General features: G+C 44.7%; 1 protein-coding gene across 1 annotated transcript in view; it reads right to left on the reverse strand.

Moving 5' to 3' along the window:
* LOC139763847 (uncharacterized) overlaps nucleotides 1-21,567 on the reverse strand; it is a 56,711-nt gene that overhangs the window by 10,711 nt on the left and 24,433 nt on the right. Inside the window, exon 2 of the mRNA XM_071690191.1 lies at nucleotides 686-877. Coding sequence (XP_071546292.1) covers nucleotides 686-877 — 192 coding nt within the window. The remainder of the gene's footprint in view (nucleotides 1-685; nucleotides 878-21,567) is intronic.

Consider the following 21,567-nt stretch of genomic DNA (forward strand, 5'->3'; position numbering starts at 1 on the left):
ATACCGTCTTTCCTAAGGTTACCAGGCCAGCCAATTTGCACAACATACTGACAGATGGAGACCAGCAGCATTAACAGTCTGGCAGACTAGATCCTCAGGACGGAATTTAAGCAGCAGATCAGTACACGGGGTCTACATAAAGGACACCCACCCCTCAAAAAAAAAAAAAAAAAAGTAAGACAAGAGCAAAAAAAAGTAAGACGAGCAAAAAAAAGTAAGACAAGAGCGACTTGGAACAGAAAGTAAACAAAGAAATGCTCAGATGAAGAGCTGGACATAATAAAAGAAACGAGAAATATCTTTTAGGTGGTACGAGTAAGACAAGGGGCAGGCGGAGTAACAATGAAGTTATTGCGGATAATAGTAAGGAGGATGTACGGTATAATGTTTACATGTCGGATACTCCGGGGTTTATGGAGTATGAAGATGAGAGGATGGTAAAGTTTGGAAGGCTGAATGATGCAAGTCATTGAGGAAAGACGAATGAGGGGGATGGGGTGGGGGGGAAATAAAATGATAAGGATCTTAAGAGGGGAAAAAGAATAGCGAGGGAGCCCAACTGGGGTAAAAGACACGTGAAACACATATCCTGACTTTCTACACATAAACCTGCTCAAACTCTCTACACCACTTAAATGTCTCACGAAGTATTGGCGAAACAGACACTTTGATTAATGTATCTGACCTTGCGTGAAGAAGGCTGGGCTGACCACTGCCTGCAGGTGCTGAAAACGGGCGACGCTCCTCACAGCCAGGGAGGCCACACCCATCATCAACACCACGCCCACGGCCGCCCACACCACCCGCCACCGCACGCCCATACTGCGCCAGATGGGCGGCTTATCATCCGACACTAGCTGATCTTCTTGGCTGTCTCCTAAAAAAAAGAAAATTTATTTTACACTCTGTTCAAAGTACAATGCTTGAATAATATTAGTCATGCATGCTGAACTATACGCTGCATGTGTATTTCAGCTTCATTTACAACTGTATCACACAGGAAGCATGAAAATGCCCATAATACAAATATGCAAACTGTATTCCTTTGTTAAGAACAATATTTACCAACTGGTAGTGAGAGCGAGCAATTGTCAACAAGTAGATTTAAATCTAGAGTTCAACTCTATGTATACAGTATACTTTACCACATATGGTATTACCCACTGCTGAATTAAAATTCTGTTCCCTTGTCTTAGCAAATACTGAAGTATCAAACACCTTTTTTTTCTATCATTAATCTTTAACACTGAACGAACGTTGTAGATTCTTTGGAGTTCATGACCGCCAAAGGCCCGCAGTAATCAACTCAATTCTTAGTTAAGCATCTTATATACAAACTTTTCACTCTCTTCTAAACAAGCGTTGAAACTGGTTTGTAACACTACTTAATCCACATCGAATAATCGTTCACGTGCAAAGTGTGAATGCACAAATGTGCCTCATGTAGAGAGCAAGATTTGGATCATTATTCAAATGTAAAGATGGACTCAGATGTATTATCCTGCTAAATATGCTCCTCTTTAGGCATGACACTTTTGAGCATGAAGCAACTCTTTCAAGATCCTGTGGCCCACGGATTATCAGTTGGTACAACCTAGTTAAGAGCGGCACTTCGATCTCCCATGTCAAGCGCTTCCTCCTGGCCGAGACAACCTCCGCGAGGAACACGCTCATTGGCCAGACCCACCCGGGGAGGAGAGAGAAGCTCGGCTTACCTAACACCTCTCTCGGCGGAACTTTATTATGGTACAAATTTCGCCTGTGGCTGATGGTACCGACCTAACACTTGCATCTTCTGGTCTACTGAATACATAATAAGAAGCATCTATGCCTCCAGCCTGGGCCCTCCCCCTTCCAGTCAAAAAGTTCTTCGATAACATGTTAAGATGTATTTTGAAGGGGTATTTTTTTCTTGCATACATCGGAGCGTTATATTACACAAAATATTAAATTTAATGTTAAAAACTATCTAAACCTGGCAGCTGGCAGTATATACATATAAAGTTTCCTTTCTTGTCCGCATAAAGAATTTATGATGGGCATGTCAGACCCGAACACAACCCGAACACCATCATTCGGTAACGCTTGTTTATCAGTGGCGTCCCAGCTACGTCTCTTCTTGTATATCACCTTGAATGTTCTACGTCTTCTATCTCATTCTTGTATCTCCCTTGACGATGTGGTCATTACACGAAAGTGCACTTGGGAACTTATCGTGTTTCATTTTTTGCACACACACACACACACACACACACACATATATATATATATATATATATATATATATATATATATATATATATATATATATATATATATATATATAAAGCGACCGTTACCCACCATAGGGAGGTCGATGTTGGCGTACGCTGATGGATTATAACAGTCGTTGTCCTGTCGATACACACTCAAGCCTCCACAGTGGAGGTGTAAACACACATAACTAGGTAAGGTTGTCAGTCGAAAAAAAGTAGATTAACCGGCTTCTATGCAGCAAGATATCGATACATACACATCAATTCTTAATGTTTCTCTTAACTCAAGTGCTCCGCACCATTTCATAATGACGCATCACGAAGAGCGTTTAAAAGACTAAACCATCCATGCGCATTTGCCATATTCCTACTTTGCGAGGTAGCCTGACGAAGATGCGAACAATGGCCTCATTTTCACTATGTATTTCAATACTAAAACAAGTACGACTGACGTAGTTCTTGGGCGAGGAAATCACCAGGTGATACGACGTCTTCAGGGAACTCACTTCTGAGACGACAGTTTGTCTTTAATCGTCACCGTAAATATTTTTGGCGTAGAGGCTAGAAGATGGAGGCGCAGGAAGGTTAAGGGTCAAGCAGCTGATGCGAAGGCACTCCAATAAGTAGGGATCCCTAACACAATGGACAGTGACTTCCATGTTTCGTTTCCTCTTCGATCCACACATGTTTATGTCGGCTAGTGACTCACCAGGGGCTGAGCAAGGCACCGTGAGCTGGACCATGGTCTGGAAGCGCTGTAACGTCCCACCGGCGGCACTCACTGCGGCACCAACACTGCCGCAGCAGCGTGCGGCCTTACTACCTCTTCCGTGGAGGGAGGTAGGGAGGGTCGAGCCTGCGGTATGATGGCTGACTGGCCCGGGGAAAAGAGGTCAGTCGCGGGGGTGGAAGCGGCCTGAGATGCCTCTTGTCGGGGACGACGCGTGGTGGGTGCTATGTTGAGGACCACAGTCCTACCCTACCATACCATCCTCCCACAACCCTCCCACCAGCCACAAAGTCCTACCCTACCCTACAACTATCTCAGTGCCCTCCCACCAGCCTACCTACAGGCTTACCCTACCCTACCACCAACCCATAGCCTTCCCATTAGCCCACAGTCCTCCTTTACCTAAGTACCACACCACATCCCCGCCACAAGCTCATAACACCTTGGCATTATGGCCCACAAGCCAGTAATTACAGCTTGTGCAGGTGTCTCCTTTCTTGTTCACACGCAGAGCATGAACATTAAGACAATGGAAATTTCCCAGCACTGAATCAAGTACATAAATATTTCATTGGCACGTTTAAGAGATCGAAACAAATGCTAGATTTCAGAAATCTAACGAGGGAAACAATAAATCATGGTATGAAAACAAGAGGTGCAAGAAAACTGCGTGTACGGTTCATGCAAACTTCTTAATCATAGAGATCCGTAGCGTACAAGGCCTCACCCATCTCTGACACTTTTCACTTAATCATCTCAAGGATACCAGTAAGAAGTGCATCCTTTACCTCTAACCCAGCAGTAACACAAATATCCTGCATAACCATGCAAAAATAATCACGTTCTTACGTGCTATCACTCTCTTAACTTATTAGAACTTGCATTAACCAGATCTGAGTGTCAGATTCCCATTTTCGATCATCTTTTCACATACATTCTTCATCACATAGTTCAAGCAAAAATTTGTATAAAAGTAAGCAGGCGTTGACTGACCCACAGATGTTAACCTAATCATTATCCTATAAGGACAAATGTCAACAATATGATATTCAGAAGCAACAAATACAAATGTCAATCGCAATCTGTACTATGCTATCTGCTCGTAAAATATGGGGAAATTCACTGTTCCTTATGAGTCAACTGAGCAAAATGTGTGCAGCCCATTTGTATCCTGCGTCTGTGCCTGTGTTCTTTTACAAAATTGTCATGATAATCTGTAGCCTAAACCCGACTTATTCCTTAGTTTGCGGCCCATATCCGTCCGATCCCTTCCCGCCAACCCAGTTCTTTCCAGGAGTATTTTCATTCCAACCTAACATTCTCGAGCCCTACCAGAGGCCTTGTACCCCGAAACACAGCCTGCCTCCACACCATTTCTTCCCCTCACCAAGACACCCGACCTCTTGCCCTTCTTGGAATCCGTTTAGTTGCATTTGCATTAACATCAGCCGTAAATATAGGGCATACACATGCAAATGTGCCGAAGCTAAAAGGCGCTCGGCCAGACCTTGACAAAGTAGCCCTGGGGCCAGACCTTGACTGAGTGGTCTTGGGCCCTGGGCCAAACCTTGACCATGAAGCCCCTAAGCGAAGGCAAAGTGGTCTAGAGCAATGGATCTAACTAGGCTTCACACCGTTATGGTTAGAGTGATAAGCATCAACCTTTCGACTTAAAAGGTACAAACAGCCACGCACGGAGAGTACGTATGTTCCTCCGGTAAGAAGAAAAGCAATATGCATTAAGTAAACTTGTGTTAGCATATTTTGCATGTCCTTTTAAGTTGTAATATTCACCTTTTCGTGTCATATTCGCTTCACTTTATTCGTCTGCATGGTTGTCTAAGTGCTATACACCAGTAACACAAGGTGGTCCACAGCTGTGCGGAGCAAGGAGCCGTAGTCGTGAAGGTGGAATGAACGGCCACTGCCACATGCCTTCACCCAATCGGTTCTTTCCGGCCATAAGTGATTAACCTTTAGAGGCACGGCGCCTGCCGCACCTCGCCTGAAGTGCTGTTGGGTCTTAGGCTATTTTCAGTCTGGTAATTATTAGTTATTAACTTTTAGGCTATTTTCAGGCTGGTAATTATCAGTTATTAACTCTTACTACAAAGCCGACTCCCTTAATGTCACCTTGATATTTGAGACGGAAGTACTCCATGTGAGGACCTTTCGTGTACTTTGCTCTTTAAGATTCATTCAAAATATGTCATTTACTAAACGAATAGTATTAATCAGTCCACCGGGATAACTAGATGACTACGCTCTCAACAGTAGATACGACATTAATAGAATTAAGGATACGCTCTATTTGTAAAAGTGCGTGCAGTATATTAGATTAAATTCCCGTCAAATGTATTGTTGGATTTAATGTTAATGTAGCCATGCAACATGACACTACACAGCAACAATTAATTAGAATTCAACTGGTCAAAAGCAGGATTCTCAACATGCGAGTTAAAAATGTGACAATTTTTCTAGCAGCGTTGTTCATCAGGGATCACATCATCACAGATTTCGTAATGTAAGGTTTTCACGTTAACCTGCGATGGTGAAACAACATTTTGATTAAAAACGAAGGTAGAACCTTCAAGTCGAATACTCTGATATTACTCGCTTTGGCTAGACCATCGCTACTAATTTTTGGTTTTTACCAAGTTAGTTGTTTATGTGTATTTTGACGGGTTCTCAAGATTTCTGGTACTTACAACGAAGTCGGCCGAGTAAGGTAATATTAGGTACATTGAACGAGAAATCGGCGAATTCACCTAAAACCACGTAAAACAAACAAAATGAACGGATCCTAACATGCGAGACTTAAATAGGGTTAAACGTACAGTGAAAAGGGAGTCAAGTAGCGGCACATTCAAAAACTTCCAGCTATGAGAGCTTAAGTCCTAGGTGATGCATGGCAATTACTGTTCTCATTTATCTGTTTCTCATTCTTGGAATTATGCTGTCTTTAGTAAGCTACAGAAACAAACCAATAGCTCACACCTCTGATAACTATAACTATTTTCTCCTTAGAGATTACGCAATATATAACCTCACTGCTAAGTAATGGTACATAAAAAAAAGTGCGAGTTGCAGCCTAAACACCTACATTCCTTAACAGAGTCCAAAGGGGAGAAGTAAGATAAGTCCATGGTAGCGCTACAGACTTTCAAACAGTAGGACCTGGTTGTATCAAACTCACATAGCGGTAGCGAGACAACACCTCCAATGGATTTTCCCTATAACTCCTGCCGGTTCGCACTAGTTTTGTTGGTGCATGAGAGTGTTGAGTCACTGACGAAGCCATTTCGGCTCGCCCCTCACACACGGTATGTCATGACTGGGTGTGGTTGGATGGCGTCAATTTCTTTCAGGAAGGAGCTAGTTTAACCTGATTTCAGGTCAAGGTTTTGTGACAACCAGTTCATCAGAGCTCGTTCGAGTATCATCCACAGTCATTTGGTCCAAAAGCTGCATAAAACCAAAGCAATAAGTATACATAATGCAAAATATTGGCAAAAAGCGTAAAAATATGGGTAACTAGGTCAACGCAAACTTAAAGGCATAGAGTCTTGTCCCTGAACTATAATGCTCCAGTCAAGGATACTAAGAGTTCGATCGTAAAATGCAAGTAGTGGTTGGATAACGGTTCAAAGACTGCGCTCCAAGCCAATTTTCGGGTGGCGACATTACTTGTGTTTGACTACAAAATTAATCTTTTCGAGAATCAGACAAGGATTCGAAATGCAATTTCCGCGGCTCAAGCGAGCTAACGCTTAGTATCATCCGAAAATTAGAGCAGAAAGATCTAGGGAAATGCACCCGTTTTGAGGTCGCACTGAGCGATGGTACTAACCCTGGCTCAGCTTGAGCTTAAATCAGGCTAACTACCCACTTGATATACATACATATACAACAAACATAGATGTATGCTGCACCTATTGCGACTAAGGGGTTAGTCCTTTAGATCTTCCTCCCCAAATGATGCATCGTTTGTTGAAAGCACCAGTCGTGCTTGTAATAGGTCCTTTTCCTCAGTTTTGTACTTGTAAGTGTACTGTTTTCTTTTCTCTGCATCACCGAAGTTTTTCTTCCGTCCCAATACACTGGTCTAACTACGATATAAAGGGTTTTTCGTCACTAATTCTCACCGCCACTAAGTTCAGCCATCCTATTTCACGGGTGAACATTTATACTTTATAGATCTTGTCTTTTTCCCCATTTGCTAGATGCGCTCTCATCTTTTCCTGTATTAATTTGCGTGTCTTATTTCTCAGCAGTAAGCATTGTTTCATAAGTAATCTCTCCGCATTCCTCCACGTAAGACGCCTGTTAACATCACAGACGAGAATGGGCTTAAAGCTGACCTATAATGTAACGTTCATCTCCTCTTAGTTCCTTGTTCTCTACTCGCTGCAGTCCTCGCCATCTTATACACTGCTGTCAAAAATTCTTACTTTTTTTCTTCTCTGGTGCCCGTTTTCTTCAACAAACTGTAGCCCAGTCTAAACTGCTTCTGCAAGCATTCTCCCATTTGCTTATATCTAGATTTACACACGCTGTAACTCCTTACAATACAAAAATCTCTCCTGTGTGTCTTCGTACATACACTGCATCTACACTAACCTCACCTAAGTATAATAAATCCGCGCAATATTTGGAACATAAGTTCTGTCAAGTTCACTAGTAGTTTCTACAGCTTACTGTATCTTCTTGGTTTAGCATCATTAGTGTGCTTAAGTACAAATTCATTCATATTTTTCTCTTCCCAATTTTATCCTTATCCTAATATACTAACCCGAGTCGGTGACTTGTTAGCATTTGTCATCAAAATAACTGGTAATTTGAATGTGGTATTTAGTTCATATCATACATCCAGTTTAATTCCTTCTTGGAATCTTACTATCTCCTCAACTGCTTCCATGACTAAAGAATCCATACATTACACTTCTAGATCTCGTCTGGCCTACTCCTTGACCCAGTTCCGGACACAGAGTCCCTCACTAATTTTTCAATAAATGGACAGACACCTATAGAAACGTACATCTAAGAAGACGTGTCTGGATCGGATTTAACCTTACACCCACTCACTCCTTTTACAGACGTGTAACAAGTCCTACTTTCTCTTCTTGGAATTCCATCCCGACTTTTGGCAGTTTCCTTGTCGGTTCATGCACTCCATGACAGGACCAGCCAGAGATGCGTCTAGCCTCTTTCGGCTTTCGAAATAAAAAATCACAAACGCGAAGATTTTCAGTCTTAAACAACCACCTTCGTCCAAGGTCTGGGTCTTCGAAGGAATGGTGTCGGAAGAGGATATCCCTGCCGGTCAGTGCTATTAATCTGAACTGTATCAGCCAAGAATAAATTAATGTGGTAAGACAGCTCGTGATGGTGAACAGGTCTTGTTTAAGGCGAGGAGAGGCATAGAGCAGAGAGGTAAGGTCTATCGGTAGAAAGCACGGACATATAAACAACCATGAATAGCACAGCATCGTCTATGATATGGTGCACGATACACTAGCCATTATGATCCTTGGAGTTATGGCACAGTCTTGCATGTCTGGGTGCGCTCAAGAGGGAATGGGTGGTCGGCGTGTGGCCACTGTGAATATCTCCAGCGATCAGGGTGGAGGTTACCGAATATCATCAGCTAAAATCAAACGTCCATCTAACAAAAGTAATGCACTCTCTCCTCTGAACTGTTATCAGACATACCAATGATGAAATACGAGTGTACTAAGACTGCCATAAAAAAACTGCGCAGCATGATAGTGTACTGCACCGAGGCACAAGACAGCATTTCGGTTAAGTATTAAAACTGGAAATGATAAATGTCTAGTTTGTGTTTCTGGATTGCTAATTGCTCAAAGAATACTCGTACGTAAATCTACATCACACACACTGTACATTCCAGTGTGTGTGTGTGTGTGTGTGTGTGTGTGTGTGTGTGCAATTACTTGTAAACAAAAGAAAGAGAATTCTGCACTCGTGAGAGTGATCACTTGTTTGCAATTACCTAACTGTACAAAATAAAGAAAGAATTCCACGGTCGTGTGTGTAATTACCTATTTGCATAGTACGGGAAGCTGTACACAGGTGTGTGTAATCACTTACTGTATTGTACAGGGAGGGAGTTTTACACTCGTAAGGCAACATTTCTTAAAACATCTCCACTTATCATACTACATTTTAACCTTGTGTATGCATTCTTTTTTTTACTATTTCCTCGTTCAGTTTATTCCATTCATTCACGACTCTTACACTGTATAATACTTCTTTCTATACACTCGAAGAAGTATCATCTTTAATTTCATGTTATGACCTGGTGTGTGTGTGTGTGTGTGTGTGGAGAGAGAGAGAGAGAGAGAGAGAGAGAGAGAGAGAGAGAGAGAGAGAGAGAGAGAGAGAGAGAGAGAGTCATGCAACCTACCCATATTTTTTTTTTTTTGGGGGGGGGGCATGTTACTGTTCAAAAAAACGAAAGAAAAATATCCCTGATTACCCTAGTGAACTGCTGAACAGACGTTATCCTCTATAGCCTACAGTCACTATTCCCACACTGGCCTCTGCTTACAAATGTTCCTCTCCAGTACCCCCCATCAGTCCTTGGTGTGGTGGCCTCCTCCCACACCTCCCTCTCTCTAGCAGCAGCTGGCGTGAACAGGTTAATACCCGCATTACTCAGTATGTGAGCGTGATAACATCTTGCCATACGAAATATTGCAAGGTTAGCTTGCTAATCTTTTCATATGTTCGCTGGGTTGAAGGAGACAGCGTTAGAGAAAAAATTATATATCACTATACCAGAATCTTAGATTTTTAGACATATCGCCATCATTGATATATAATGAATGGGATATATATATTTCTTTGCACCAATTTCTTTGTATAAAGAACTCAAGGTTTGGTTTCGTGTGTGTGTGTGATGGCTGGCCCCGTGTGGCTGCAAAGATCATGTGGGTGCCCGAGCCTCTCTCTCTCTCTCCCTCCCTGCCCGACCATCTCGCCTGTAGGCTGGCAAGGCACCTAGGTCACCTACTTCTGTGGGTTATTTGCGCGTCTTTCAAAAACTAGCCTAAGCCCAGTCAACACCGCCAACCTCCACGCAACGCAATCTCATTTACCTACCCTACTCTACATGTGGTATACTACTTGTTTTCTTTTTTCTTTTTTCTTTAAACCAGACCAGCGAAATGCAGGCAAAAAGGGACGAAATAAAAGAAAAATTCCTATTCATACAGAAAAACGCTGCTATACACAGCCCAACGTTGTTCCTACCGTGTTATTCGTACATGATTGGAGGATGTTCGAGTTGTTCGTTAATGAAAAACGACGGTATTATGTTTCGAAATTAGCACTTCTGTTATATTACATCATTTTTTTTTTTTCTCTTGCAGGTATATGAATAGTACACAGTCGCAATTTCTTTTCTTCTTATGGGTACCTAATGCAGAACACAGATGATTTGAAGTGAAATCAGGTCGAGAAATTTCATCATTGGGGTTCCCCCAGATTCAACCAGTTCTGACCCTGTTATTCGCACATGAATGGGGTGATGTTCTGAGCTAGCGTTCGTTAAGCGGGAATGATGGTTTTATTTCCTGTAATCAATGCCTTGCAATGCAAAATATTACATCTTTTTTTTTTTGCTTCTGCCGCATGCATACGCTTACGTACAGTGGCGCCAATTTCAATGGAATGAAAGGTGGAATTCTTAATATACAGAGATATTACTTTGGGTAATTTCATCACTGCAGATGCTGTTGCTTCAGACCTTGTTAACGTATATGACTGGTAGTGTTCTCATGTTAGTTAATTACAAACGATGATTTGATATCCCATAATCTCTCGTTTATTATATTCACTGTATGCTTTAGTCCCACAAATTTTCCGTACAGTTGTTACCATATTCATAAATGAACGGAGGTGAACAGCTGACCAAAGTGAAATCACGTCAAATAATTTCATTCTCAGGTCCTGTATTGCGAACGAAGCATTTCAACTGATAATGAAGGAGAAAGAAAAAATTGAACTGTCTGTAAAAGACAGTTGGTTTCTCTTCATGTTTCTTCATCTGTTTTCTACAGTATCTTTTCTCTGTTCCTTCCCGTTGGTTCCTGCTTCCGCCACCTGTTACAAGCGAAGATGTTGCTTGCTTTCTCATGGTTCTCAGCATGATTACCTACCGAGTGATGTAGTGTTTCCTTTGTAAACCTTGTGAGCGAGATTTTAGATCTTTTCTCCACTGGTTTTAGAACCACATACGGAATGAATGTTGCAGCCTTTCCCCGTTGTCTATTAGTTCCTTCACCCACTCTTTCGAAAATTCTGCGGCTTTCTATTTCGTCATCGGTGGCTTGTATCGTTCATCAGCTGAGGGTGTGTGGAAGCGCGTCATGACTATCTTCTGTCGGTCGTGTGGTTGCGCAGATGGTGTGTGTGTGTGTGTGTGTGTGTGTGTGTGTGTGTGTCTTGTCCTACGTTACATTTTCACCAACTGGTCGGATGCGGCGAATTTTCAGTGTTACAAATATTACGTTTTGTTCGAATCCCATGCTCGTTTGTCAGTGTGCCGGTGGTCACAGCTCGGTTGCAGAAGGTGCAGCGAGAGGGGTAAATGTTGGGGGTGTAGTGAGGGTGCTGCTGCCTCGGGGCGGTGTTCGTGAAGATAACTCTGGATAAGAATCAAAGTACCGCGTATGGAAGTGGGTCTGTGGGCGTGGATGGGGAGTGGAGAGACAGGTTGAGGGCGTGTCTGTTGAAGAGTGACTGATAGTGGTGGTGTGGGGGATTGGTTTGTGGAGGAGGTAGTGGGAAGGGTGATGAGAATTAACTAGTGGTGGTGGTAGAAGAGTGTTGGAGACTGACCGGTGGTGACGGCGGTGGTGTTAGTGGGGGTGGGGTAAGGTGTTGGGGAGTGACTGCTGTTGGTGGTGGTGAGGGAGACTACATAGGCAGGGTTGTTTGAGGGAGAGAGAACCCCCACACCAAATCTGTGGCTGCTGGAGGGAGGTTGGGTGGGTGGGGTGGAACTAGGCAAATCCTTGCCTATCAACCGGCATGAGTCGTCTGGCTCGTGTCCGCCCAGAGCATCGCAAATATAACACGGTTCTCGGAAACACCTGTTTTACTACTCCCGTTCTAAACATACACCCCTGGTATCTGGACTCCTGGTGATAACGGAGAGAGAGAGAGAGAGAGAGAGAGAGAGAGAGAGAGAGAGAGAGAGAGAGAGAGAGAGAGAGAGAGAGAGAGAGAGAGAGAGAATAATCCATCAAGGGTACACTAAACCAGTATCAATATTAGTACAGATAACTACGTAAGGGGGATCCGAAACCTTCTTGCCCAAAGTAACTCAGGTGGCCAACCTCTTCCCTCTGACCGATACGTCTACACTGCATTAAAGCAAACTGTCTTCTTACTGGACCCATGGGAATCCTGGGGCAGAGTATGCCACGGCTGCGCGGGGTAGAAACAGGGGGTAGTAAAAGACCAGGGTCCTGGAAGTCCTTCCAGACCTACAAAAACCATGAGATGCGATACAAAAAGTGGGGCATAAAGACCTTACTATGCTTACTCTAAGATGGCATGGAAGACACACTCGGCCTTTGCAAAATAGCACGGATTGTATCCTAGGCATACAGGGGTGTACAGGACACAAGACAAAACATGCACGAGAACATGGAAGGCATAACGAACCTAAGATGGGTCATGAACCCTCGATTTCCAAGTCCCATTAACTTTAAGTGTGATCCCCTGCTACGTTTCACCAGTCCACATAAGGAATACTACAACCTTTGAGTGTGAACTGTAGTGTGTGAGGAACTACACCCCCTCCCCGTGAGTGTGTATGCAAAAGAACGTGTGACTCTGAGTATGTCTGTAAGTATATATATATATATATATATATATATATATATATATATATATATATATATATATATATATATATGTACACGTTAGCTATGTGTATGCGTGTACATGCTTGTACGTATGCCTATGAGCGCAGGCTACCGGGATTGGATGGATCAATTACGAGGATGGTGTTGTGGTTGTTTGGTGGTGCCAGTGTACGACAACAGCATTCCGCCGAGGTTTAGCTAGCAGGCAAGGGATCAAGGACGGTAGAATGTAGGAGGCTGGTGGACGGCATAGGTGCAGCAAGCTGGGGGCAGCAGAGGTGTAACAGGCTGCGGGGGAGGGGGTCAGCAGGGATGGTAAAGTGTAGTGTTAAGATGGGGGAAGGTGGGGGCGATGATGCAGCGTGGGGCTGGGGTGCTAATATGCAATACGTGACTAAGCTCTTGCAGCGGTGCACTCAACACAGCAGCTGTGTGGCAGGTGAGGTGCAACGCGAAGCATGTTTCCTGAAACACGGGCATTCCCCTAGCTATCAGTCATATCTTCCCTCTCGTACCTCCTATATCTCTAAGTCTGTCTTATCTCCCTCGTTTTTCCTCCTATAGCTATAAACTCTTACAAAATATCTATCTTTCCACTCACAAGCCAGTACAGAAGTTCGAGATGAGGTGGAACACAATGTAACTTCAGACAGCATTCAATATTTGACTGAAATCGTGAGAAATAATGAACCACTGACACTGCATTTTTTTTTTCTTTTTGTGTGCATAATATAACAGTAAATAATATTTCAGTCTTGAACGGGACGCTACCGCTCTGGCCACCTCTTGAGGACGACAGTACGATCAGTCAGCCTGATGGCTTGGCCTTCAGACCTGACAGTGAAAGGCTAAGCCATTACGCTCAAGGGTCGCACTGTCGTGCACATGGATCGCACACCGTCGTGCTCAAAGGGCAGAGCCGTTGTGCTCAAGGGTCGTACCATCATACTCAAGAGTCATACCATCGTAGCGAAATACGGCTGTACAGTCGCGTTCAAGGGTCATACCGTCATACTTCGCGAGTCGTACCATCGTGATAAAAAAAAAGGGTCGTACCGTAGCGCTCAAGGAGGGTTAAGCAGCTGGCGAGACGGAACCGGAATTCACGCAACTAAGCCGGAATTTAGACTGGTTTGTGAGGAGCAAGTGAGCGCCTCAGCTCTGGACTGTTTGTGTTCATTCTAATAGACAGGCAGAATGGCGTTCCTTTCCACCAGACCGGAAGTGCTGGGGGTATCGGCTGTGGACGAGGACATCGTCAAGGTACGGGGTATCGACTGCGCGCTAATATATCGGCGAAGTACTGGAGAGTATCGGCGAAGTACTGAAGAGTATCGGTGAAGTAATGGAGAGTATCGGTGAAGTACTGGGATATCGGCTCTGGTTCGTTTGCGCCCATGCCTATACCACTGCAGTACAATACTTCTGAACAGCAAGGCAATTGCCACAGACTTGCCAACTCGGACCGAAATATCTAAATATAATCCACAAATAGTTACCACAAGGGCGGGGAAGGGAAGACCCCGTATGGATCACAGGGAGGAGCAGGTGGTGTGGCTATCCCTCCCTGGCAGGGAGTATACTTCACGAGGAGAGCCAAGTCCTGGGAGTGTGGAGGGACATCAGACAGGTGGCTCTCGTACGCTGGTGGTCACTACACACACCAGAGCTAATGAGAATAGTGATCACGGAAACGACCGAACAGATAATGTCTGCCAAGCTCTCCACCAACACCTGGTCATCGTCGCCTGCCTGCCTGTCTGCTTGGCTGTTACATGACCAACCATAATCCAACATTACCTCTCTTACCGATGATGAAACCAGTATGTCTCGCGTGTCAGTAAATCCTAAGTGTTAATGGTCTTGCTAAGTTACGGAGGTGGAAAGACTGGGGGATGGAGGAGGAGAGGCAGGGGATGGAGGTAGAGAGGCAGGGGATGGAGGTAGAGAGGCAGGGGGTGGGCAAGCAGTATGGGAGAGGAGGTAAGTGTGGAAGGGTAGTACCTATCTCTGCCGGCCACAACACAGTGTACTCCTACACCTCCCCACCAGCTCCTGCTCCCTCACTGCTGCCTCCCCTGGCCGACGCCCTGCACCTGCTGCATGGCTGACTCACGCCTATAAGAGTTATTACTCGGGAGAGAAAAAAATATAGCCGGCGGTTGAAGTGGCTCAAGCTCTCCGTTCTCATTTCATGTGTCCAACTGTCTGTCGGTCAGTGTCTATGTCTATCTACTTCTCTCTCTCTCTCTCTCTCTCTCTCTCTCTCTCTCTCTCTCTCTCTCTCTCTCTCTCTCTCTCTCTCTCACACACACACAGACGAACGACCCTCCTGACAGTATCGGACGCACACACGTGCATGACTCCCGCCTTATAATAAGGTCCTCCTTGCACACCCCAAGGCCGGCCACACTTGCCTCAGCACACCACATCAACCAGAACATGACATGTTTGCTTAACTCCCCCCAACTCCCTCCCCTCACAACACTGCTTCTCTGTACACACACCGTGTGTGTGTGTGTGTGTGTGTGTGTGTGTGTGTGTGTGTGTGTGTGTGTGTGCATCATACAGCACTCCACCTTGCCCCGAGTTCCTATGTAGGCTGACACACGTCCACATGAATTTCTCCTCTACACTCCCTATTCTTTCTACATTACCCATCTCTGTCATCCTTCCCTTACTCATCTTCTCTCCCTTTCTGGCGGAGATAGGGTGAGGCAGGAGGAGGAGGAGGAGGAGGAGGTGGAGGGGTTAGGGGAAAATAGGTAAGGGGGAGACAGGAGGGGGTGCGGAGGTCATGGAATGTGTTGCACTACTGGCATTTTCTCCGCCACCTCCCACTACCACAAACACCGCACCGCTGCCCCGCCTCAACTTTGCTTGACCAATCCCCGCCCACCGGGAGAAGACCTACTCTTACCCAACCCCGACCTAACCTAACCTACGACAAGATTCCTCCTCCTCCTCCTCCTCCTCACCACCACACAATGCTGGGCCGGGGCTAGCGCGTAGCGGTCGGTCACCGCATGTCTTACTTATGGAGTTGCGTGCTCGTGTTCCTCCGCGACGCTACTGGCATCTTGTATACCCGTGAACACCCAGGCTCATCAGGGACTTGACCTCAACCAGGAACCTATTCTTTACTAGGGAGAGAGAGAGAGAGAGAGAGAGAGAGAGAGAGAGAGTAAGGATTTTGAGAAGGTCCAGAAGGGAACAGTTAGGCGTGGAAAAGAAAGTGTGATGGATATACGTTGAAGGCAGAAGAGGAGCCGTTCATAAAAAGGGTGAAAGTGGGGGGGATGGGGGAGGGAGGGAGGAGGGGAGGAACACGGAAAAGAGTAGCAACTGACGCAGACGAACAATGTAGTAAGTCCGGAGGGAAGATAACGTTAAGGGAGAAGATAAGAGACGGTAACAAACAAACATAGTAAAAAGGAGAAGAAAAATACATATAACATCTACCCGACTGGGAGGAAAAAATCATAGAAATGAATGTATTCTGCTGCACACACACATACACACACACACACACACACACACACACACACACACACACACACACACACCGTTAAAAAAAATCGAACTCATGTTACATCTTACCAAGTCATAAAAGTCACAATGAATACGAACAAGCGATCATCACGAACGTGACCACGATAATAATTAACGAAGCAACAATGACTGGAAAGACCAGCGGAAGAACGAGGCGAGAGAAGGAGCCTCGCAAGACCATGATGACTACGAGCCCGGGGAGAACGAGTACCCGGGGAGAACGAGTACCTCCGAGTACGGCTGCACAATGTGGTTACCACTGGTGCCCTGGGCCAGGGTGGGGTCACTGCTCTCTCTCTCTCTCTCTCTCTCTCTCTCTCTCTCTCTCTCTCTCTCTCTCTCTCTCTCTCTCTCTCTCTTCTGTGCCACAACGCACCCCACCACCGTGTGTCACATGACACCACCCACCTTCTTCACCTCCTCTCTCTCTCTCTCTCTCTCTCTCTCTCTCTCTCTCTCTCTCTCTCTCTCTCTCCCACCTAGGCAAGTTGGAATCGATCCTGTGGTACAGTGTCACAAGAGTAACACAAGGAGGAGAAAGAGGTACCAACAAGAGAGATCCACGGGCGATTTGGATGGATGGGGTGGGGGGAGAAGGACCACACCGACAAGAGAGAGAGAGAGAGAGAGAGAGAGAGAGAGAGAGAGAGAGAGAGAGAGAGAGAGAGAGAGAGAGAGACTGGGAGTCTTTGTTGGTTTACTGACATTACTAACAAAAAGAAAAAAGAGATTTCCTCTTGCCTGGTCTTCCAGTTCCGGCATTGCACAAAAAACACCAAACGCATTATCATGGAAACATGTTTACATTTCCTCCAGTGGGATGCGCTCTGGTAGTATAATGCGCATGCACCACCCCCGCACGCCGTCTTATCCCACCATAAGAATGGAGAAATTGACGATTCTCTTCGACAGCGAGAAGACGAGAAGATATTAAGTACTGTCAAAACACAAGGTGTTCCGTGCGTTGTGCGCAGCTCCTTCCATCGCAAATCCTTTTCATGTTTTACTGGGTTTTCCTCGAAAGAACACTTTTAAACAATAGTTTCCACGCGTGTTCTTTCCTGTCTTTTAAGAGCTCGTAAAAAAAAAAAGAGATGCAACATTAAAGAAACGATGCAAAGACAATGGTGATCATTTGCTGTATTACAGAGTTTTCTTGTGGAAGACGTGATCAACAACGTGGACAGGCATTTCGTTGTTGCTGAACTGCAGACTGGGTAGAAAACGTGCCCTGGTGCCTCTCCTAATACCCGGATCAAGTTATTCGTAACAGGATAAATGAGACCGATGGTTAAATATGATTGTTAAACAAACAATTGACGGAGGAACTCCACATGACAGTGAAAAATAGGGTCAGTCGTCAAATAAATCGAACGAAATTATCCAATTATCTTCGTTGTTCTTCTTACACCGCGAGCAAGCAGGCAAGAAGATCCTAATAAAACTAATTCTAATAAATCTAATGCAAAAATAACATTTATGACCTTCCGAAAACAAAGAATTTCCCCCCACCCAAAAAAAAAAGAGCTCTTGGATGCATCATGAAGATGATAAAGTCACGCCACAAGAAGTTACAGCGTTCATTTCTCTCTACCAATGAACAGTTTCGAGGCTTCATGAATCATCTTTACTGTTGACGAGACTGGGTTAGGAAACGAGAGTAGCATTTAGGTAAAGACAGTGACTTCGGTCCATAAGGTGTGGATATATATATATATATATATATATATATATATATATATATATATATATATATATATATATATATATAGCCCGACGGAGCGACCCTCGAGAACCACGGTGGGGCCAATGACCCGACCCTCAGCCCCATAATTCTACATACTTAACTATTGAGACCTGTCTCGTTCTAAAGAGTTGGGACATCGTGTTTTAATCCTTGATCTAGAGCCTGGTCCCTCACCGGCAGGCAGGCAGGAAGGAGTGTCGGATCCACGCGCCTGAGTACAGCAGCAGCAGCAGCAGCAGCAGGAGAACCGGAGTACAGGGATGGCACGACGGCCAAGGTCACGGCTGCTGGTCGACCAACTCAAGTGGGTACAGCCGGCAGTGCCCGCAGGGAGGTTGATATCCGGGGTTGTCTGGACACTCGGTACTTCCAAACATCTGGGAGGGTCGTCTGGGCACGCGGTCATCTGCAAACTAAGAGTCGTCTGGGCTCGCGGTCGTCTCAACACTCGGAGTCGTCTGGGGACGACTCACTCGTCTAGACAACGGCTCGGGGGTGTCCGAGGGCTTCAGCACCACAGGTGCATGAGACGACACCAGCGGCTGTGTTCGAGATTCCTGCGACCATTTCAGTATCAATTTTTTTTTCATTCGTACTCAAGCTTTCTCTTTCTCCGTTCACCGTCGGATCTGCGAGAGGACAGATAGCGGACTGGCTTACAGAGAGGATAAACAAAAACTGGTAGCGAACGGGTAAACCACTCGAGTACCCGAGCGTAACGGGCTGGGGCTTCGCAAGGTTCGGTCCTGGGACACATACTTCCCAATATCTATATATCAGGGGGACTGGATAGGATGGGTCTCAAAAAAAATTCTCATCCTGTGAGGATTACAAAGGTCAGAGAGGGTCTTTGTCAGGCCCCAGTGGTCTACCATTACATAGGTTGTTACAACATTGGTTCATCACATAACCTACTGCCTTACTATCCTGATATCCTCGTCAGAGGCCATCACGTCTTTTGTTATTTGTCCTTCCCATGTATTCTCATATCAAATGCCTTGTGTCAGGTTTTCGTTAGTGCCTTTAAAGAAACTCTTATGTAAGTAAATCGAGGAACTTTGACGTAACACTTACGGGACCTTGACTTAACATGGACAGTAACTTGGCTGTGTTGTGGTATGACGCCACTGCTAGCTGGAACCAACCACAAACATGATGAACCTTACTCACAACTATACGACAACACAACCCAGCGTCAGCGTGCAGGGCCAGGGTGAAGCGGCACGGCGTAGGAATAGGGCGTAGACAGGGTGCATGGGCAGTGTCCGATCAGGCCAGCGCGTGGGGACAGGCTGTAGGGAAAGCTGAATGGAGCAGGGTGTGTGGATACTGTGTAAGGATAGGGCGTAGAGGGGCACGGTGTACGGGCAGGGCGTACGGAATGTCTGATGATAGGGTGTAGGGGCTATGGGCGGAGCATCAGATCACGTCTCCCGCCAGGGTTACCGTAGATAACCAGCCCATGGGTGTTGAGGAAGGTTACCCCGGCCAACTGATCACCAGCGAGGAGCTGCTTCTCTTGTGGTGTGTCGAAAAAAAACACGCTCATACGGCAGAATTCACTATTTACATTTTAGTTTAACTCATGTTAAATTTGCATGCCTTGGTCTCGCATGGGTGCTCATGGGTACGCCAGTTCAAGACATGCAATGTGAACATTTGTTGAACGTAAGGTAAGTAATAGGCTGCCTCGGAGTCTGGAGTGTGGGTGCATCACGAACGCTTTCTCAAGCGGCTAAACTATAACCCACCCAAACTTCGTTCCCTAAATAATACAGGACATTATGTATATATTCTGAGTTATTGTCTTGATATACGTATGTGTGTGAAATATTTTTCTCTGGGTAGAATAAGTAGGTAGTGGCTATGTCAGCCGGGCGCTGAATACGGGAGAAAAGGAGTGGAAAACTCTAATGTTCGTGTCTGGGAAAGATACGAGACAATGGGTGTTTGGAAAGAAAACGATAACTCCTACGTTGGATTTAATGTTTACGATCGGCTAAGGGTCATCAAGCTACAATCTACAGAGACGTCATCAAAAATTACGAAGTACAAAAATGTAGTTTTGTAGTTGAAAGATGATTAACTATGATTTATATTAAAAGAAAAAGTTTTAAGGTAATCTGTAATGGCGTTGAATGTATCTGAGTTTATAAAAATGAATTATAATCTCAATCTTATTTAGCCCGTATACTTATAATGTTCCTTATATCATTAAAATGGCATTACAAAATTCCAGGTTATGTCATGAAAACTTAGGAGTCAGCGTGACCATCAAATACTTCCGGAAATTTTTAAAGAAAATGAACAACTTGTTCCACGTGATATACGAACGATTGTTATTCGTGTTCTTTTAGCTGACATGAACAGCTTTAACTGCTTGATGCTGGTGGCTATGTACAGTCCAGATCTGCAAGGAATAAATGAATACATAATAAGTGCCAGAGACGTAAAAGTACATTTAAAGAACTGACTCATAGCGGTATAAGATTTTTCTTTACGAGGCATCAACCATGTGCAACGATATATATATATATATATATATATATATATATATATATATATATATATATATATATATATATATATATATATATGTTCTTAACGCTACCTCGCTAACGCGGGAAATGGCGAATAGTTTGAAAAAAAAAAAAAAAATATATATATATATATATATGAGGGAGTGTCACTGGGTAAGGCAGTCATAACAATATGACTTATGTAAGAGAGAGAGACTCTCAGACGACGCCCCGCGGAGACCAGACATTTACGAAGACATGCATAAGGGTGGGGTCGCCTGCTCAACGCTGAGTAAGGGTGCGTCGGGTGTGATAAGACGAGGCGGGCAGGGAGGGGCACAGCTGACGGGGTGCAAGAATGAGGAAGGAACAAGTTATGTGCTTTCGTTGGGAGGTGGAAGCGATGGAGCCAGTGGGAAGAAATAGATAGTTATTCTGAGATTTAGCGCGCCACACCCATCTGTTAACGCAACTCGAAGTATTTCCCAAATCTTACTTATCTAAAACGGAAGTCCTGTGCCTCCCTCCCACAGGCAGCGGGGAAAAAAAAAAGAGGAGCTGCACACCGTCCACTCAACCCAGCTTCTGCCTCACTGACTCCACCCACCACCGAACATCTCACCTCATGATATACGTTTGGTTGTACAGCCGCGGACAGAGGTCCCGGGACACACCTGAAACCTTAAGTTCCGGCACGCCCTCTGTCTCTGCACACTCACAAAGATGTGAACATGAAGTGAAACACGAACATTCAACACCTACACCATGAAATAAATTTTCTTCCAATATGAGCTCACATTAACATACTCAAGCACCCAGTTCTTTACAACAGCACTAAATCCTTCCCAAACTGAACTATTCTATA

The sequence above is a fragment of the Panulirus ornatus genome, chromosome 48, assembly GCF_036320965.1.
Source record: "Panulirus ornatus isolate Po-2019 chromosome 48, ASM3632096v1, whole genome shotgun sequence".
NCBI lineage: Eukaryota > Metazoa > Arthropoda > Malacostraca > Decapoda > Palinuridae > Panulirus > Panulirus ornatus.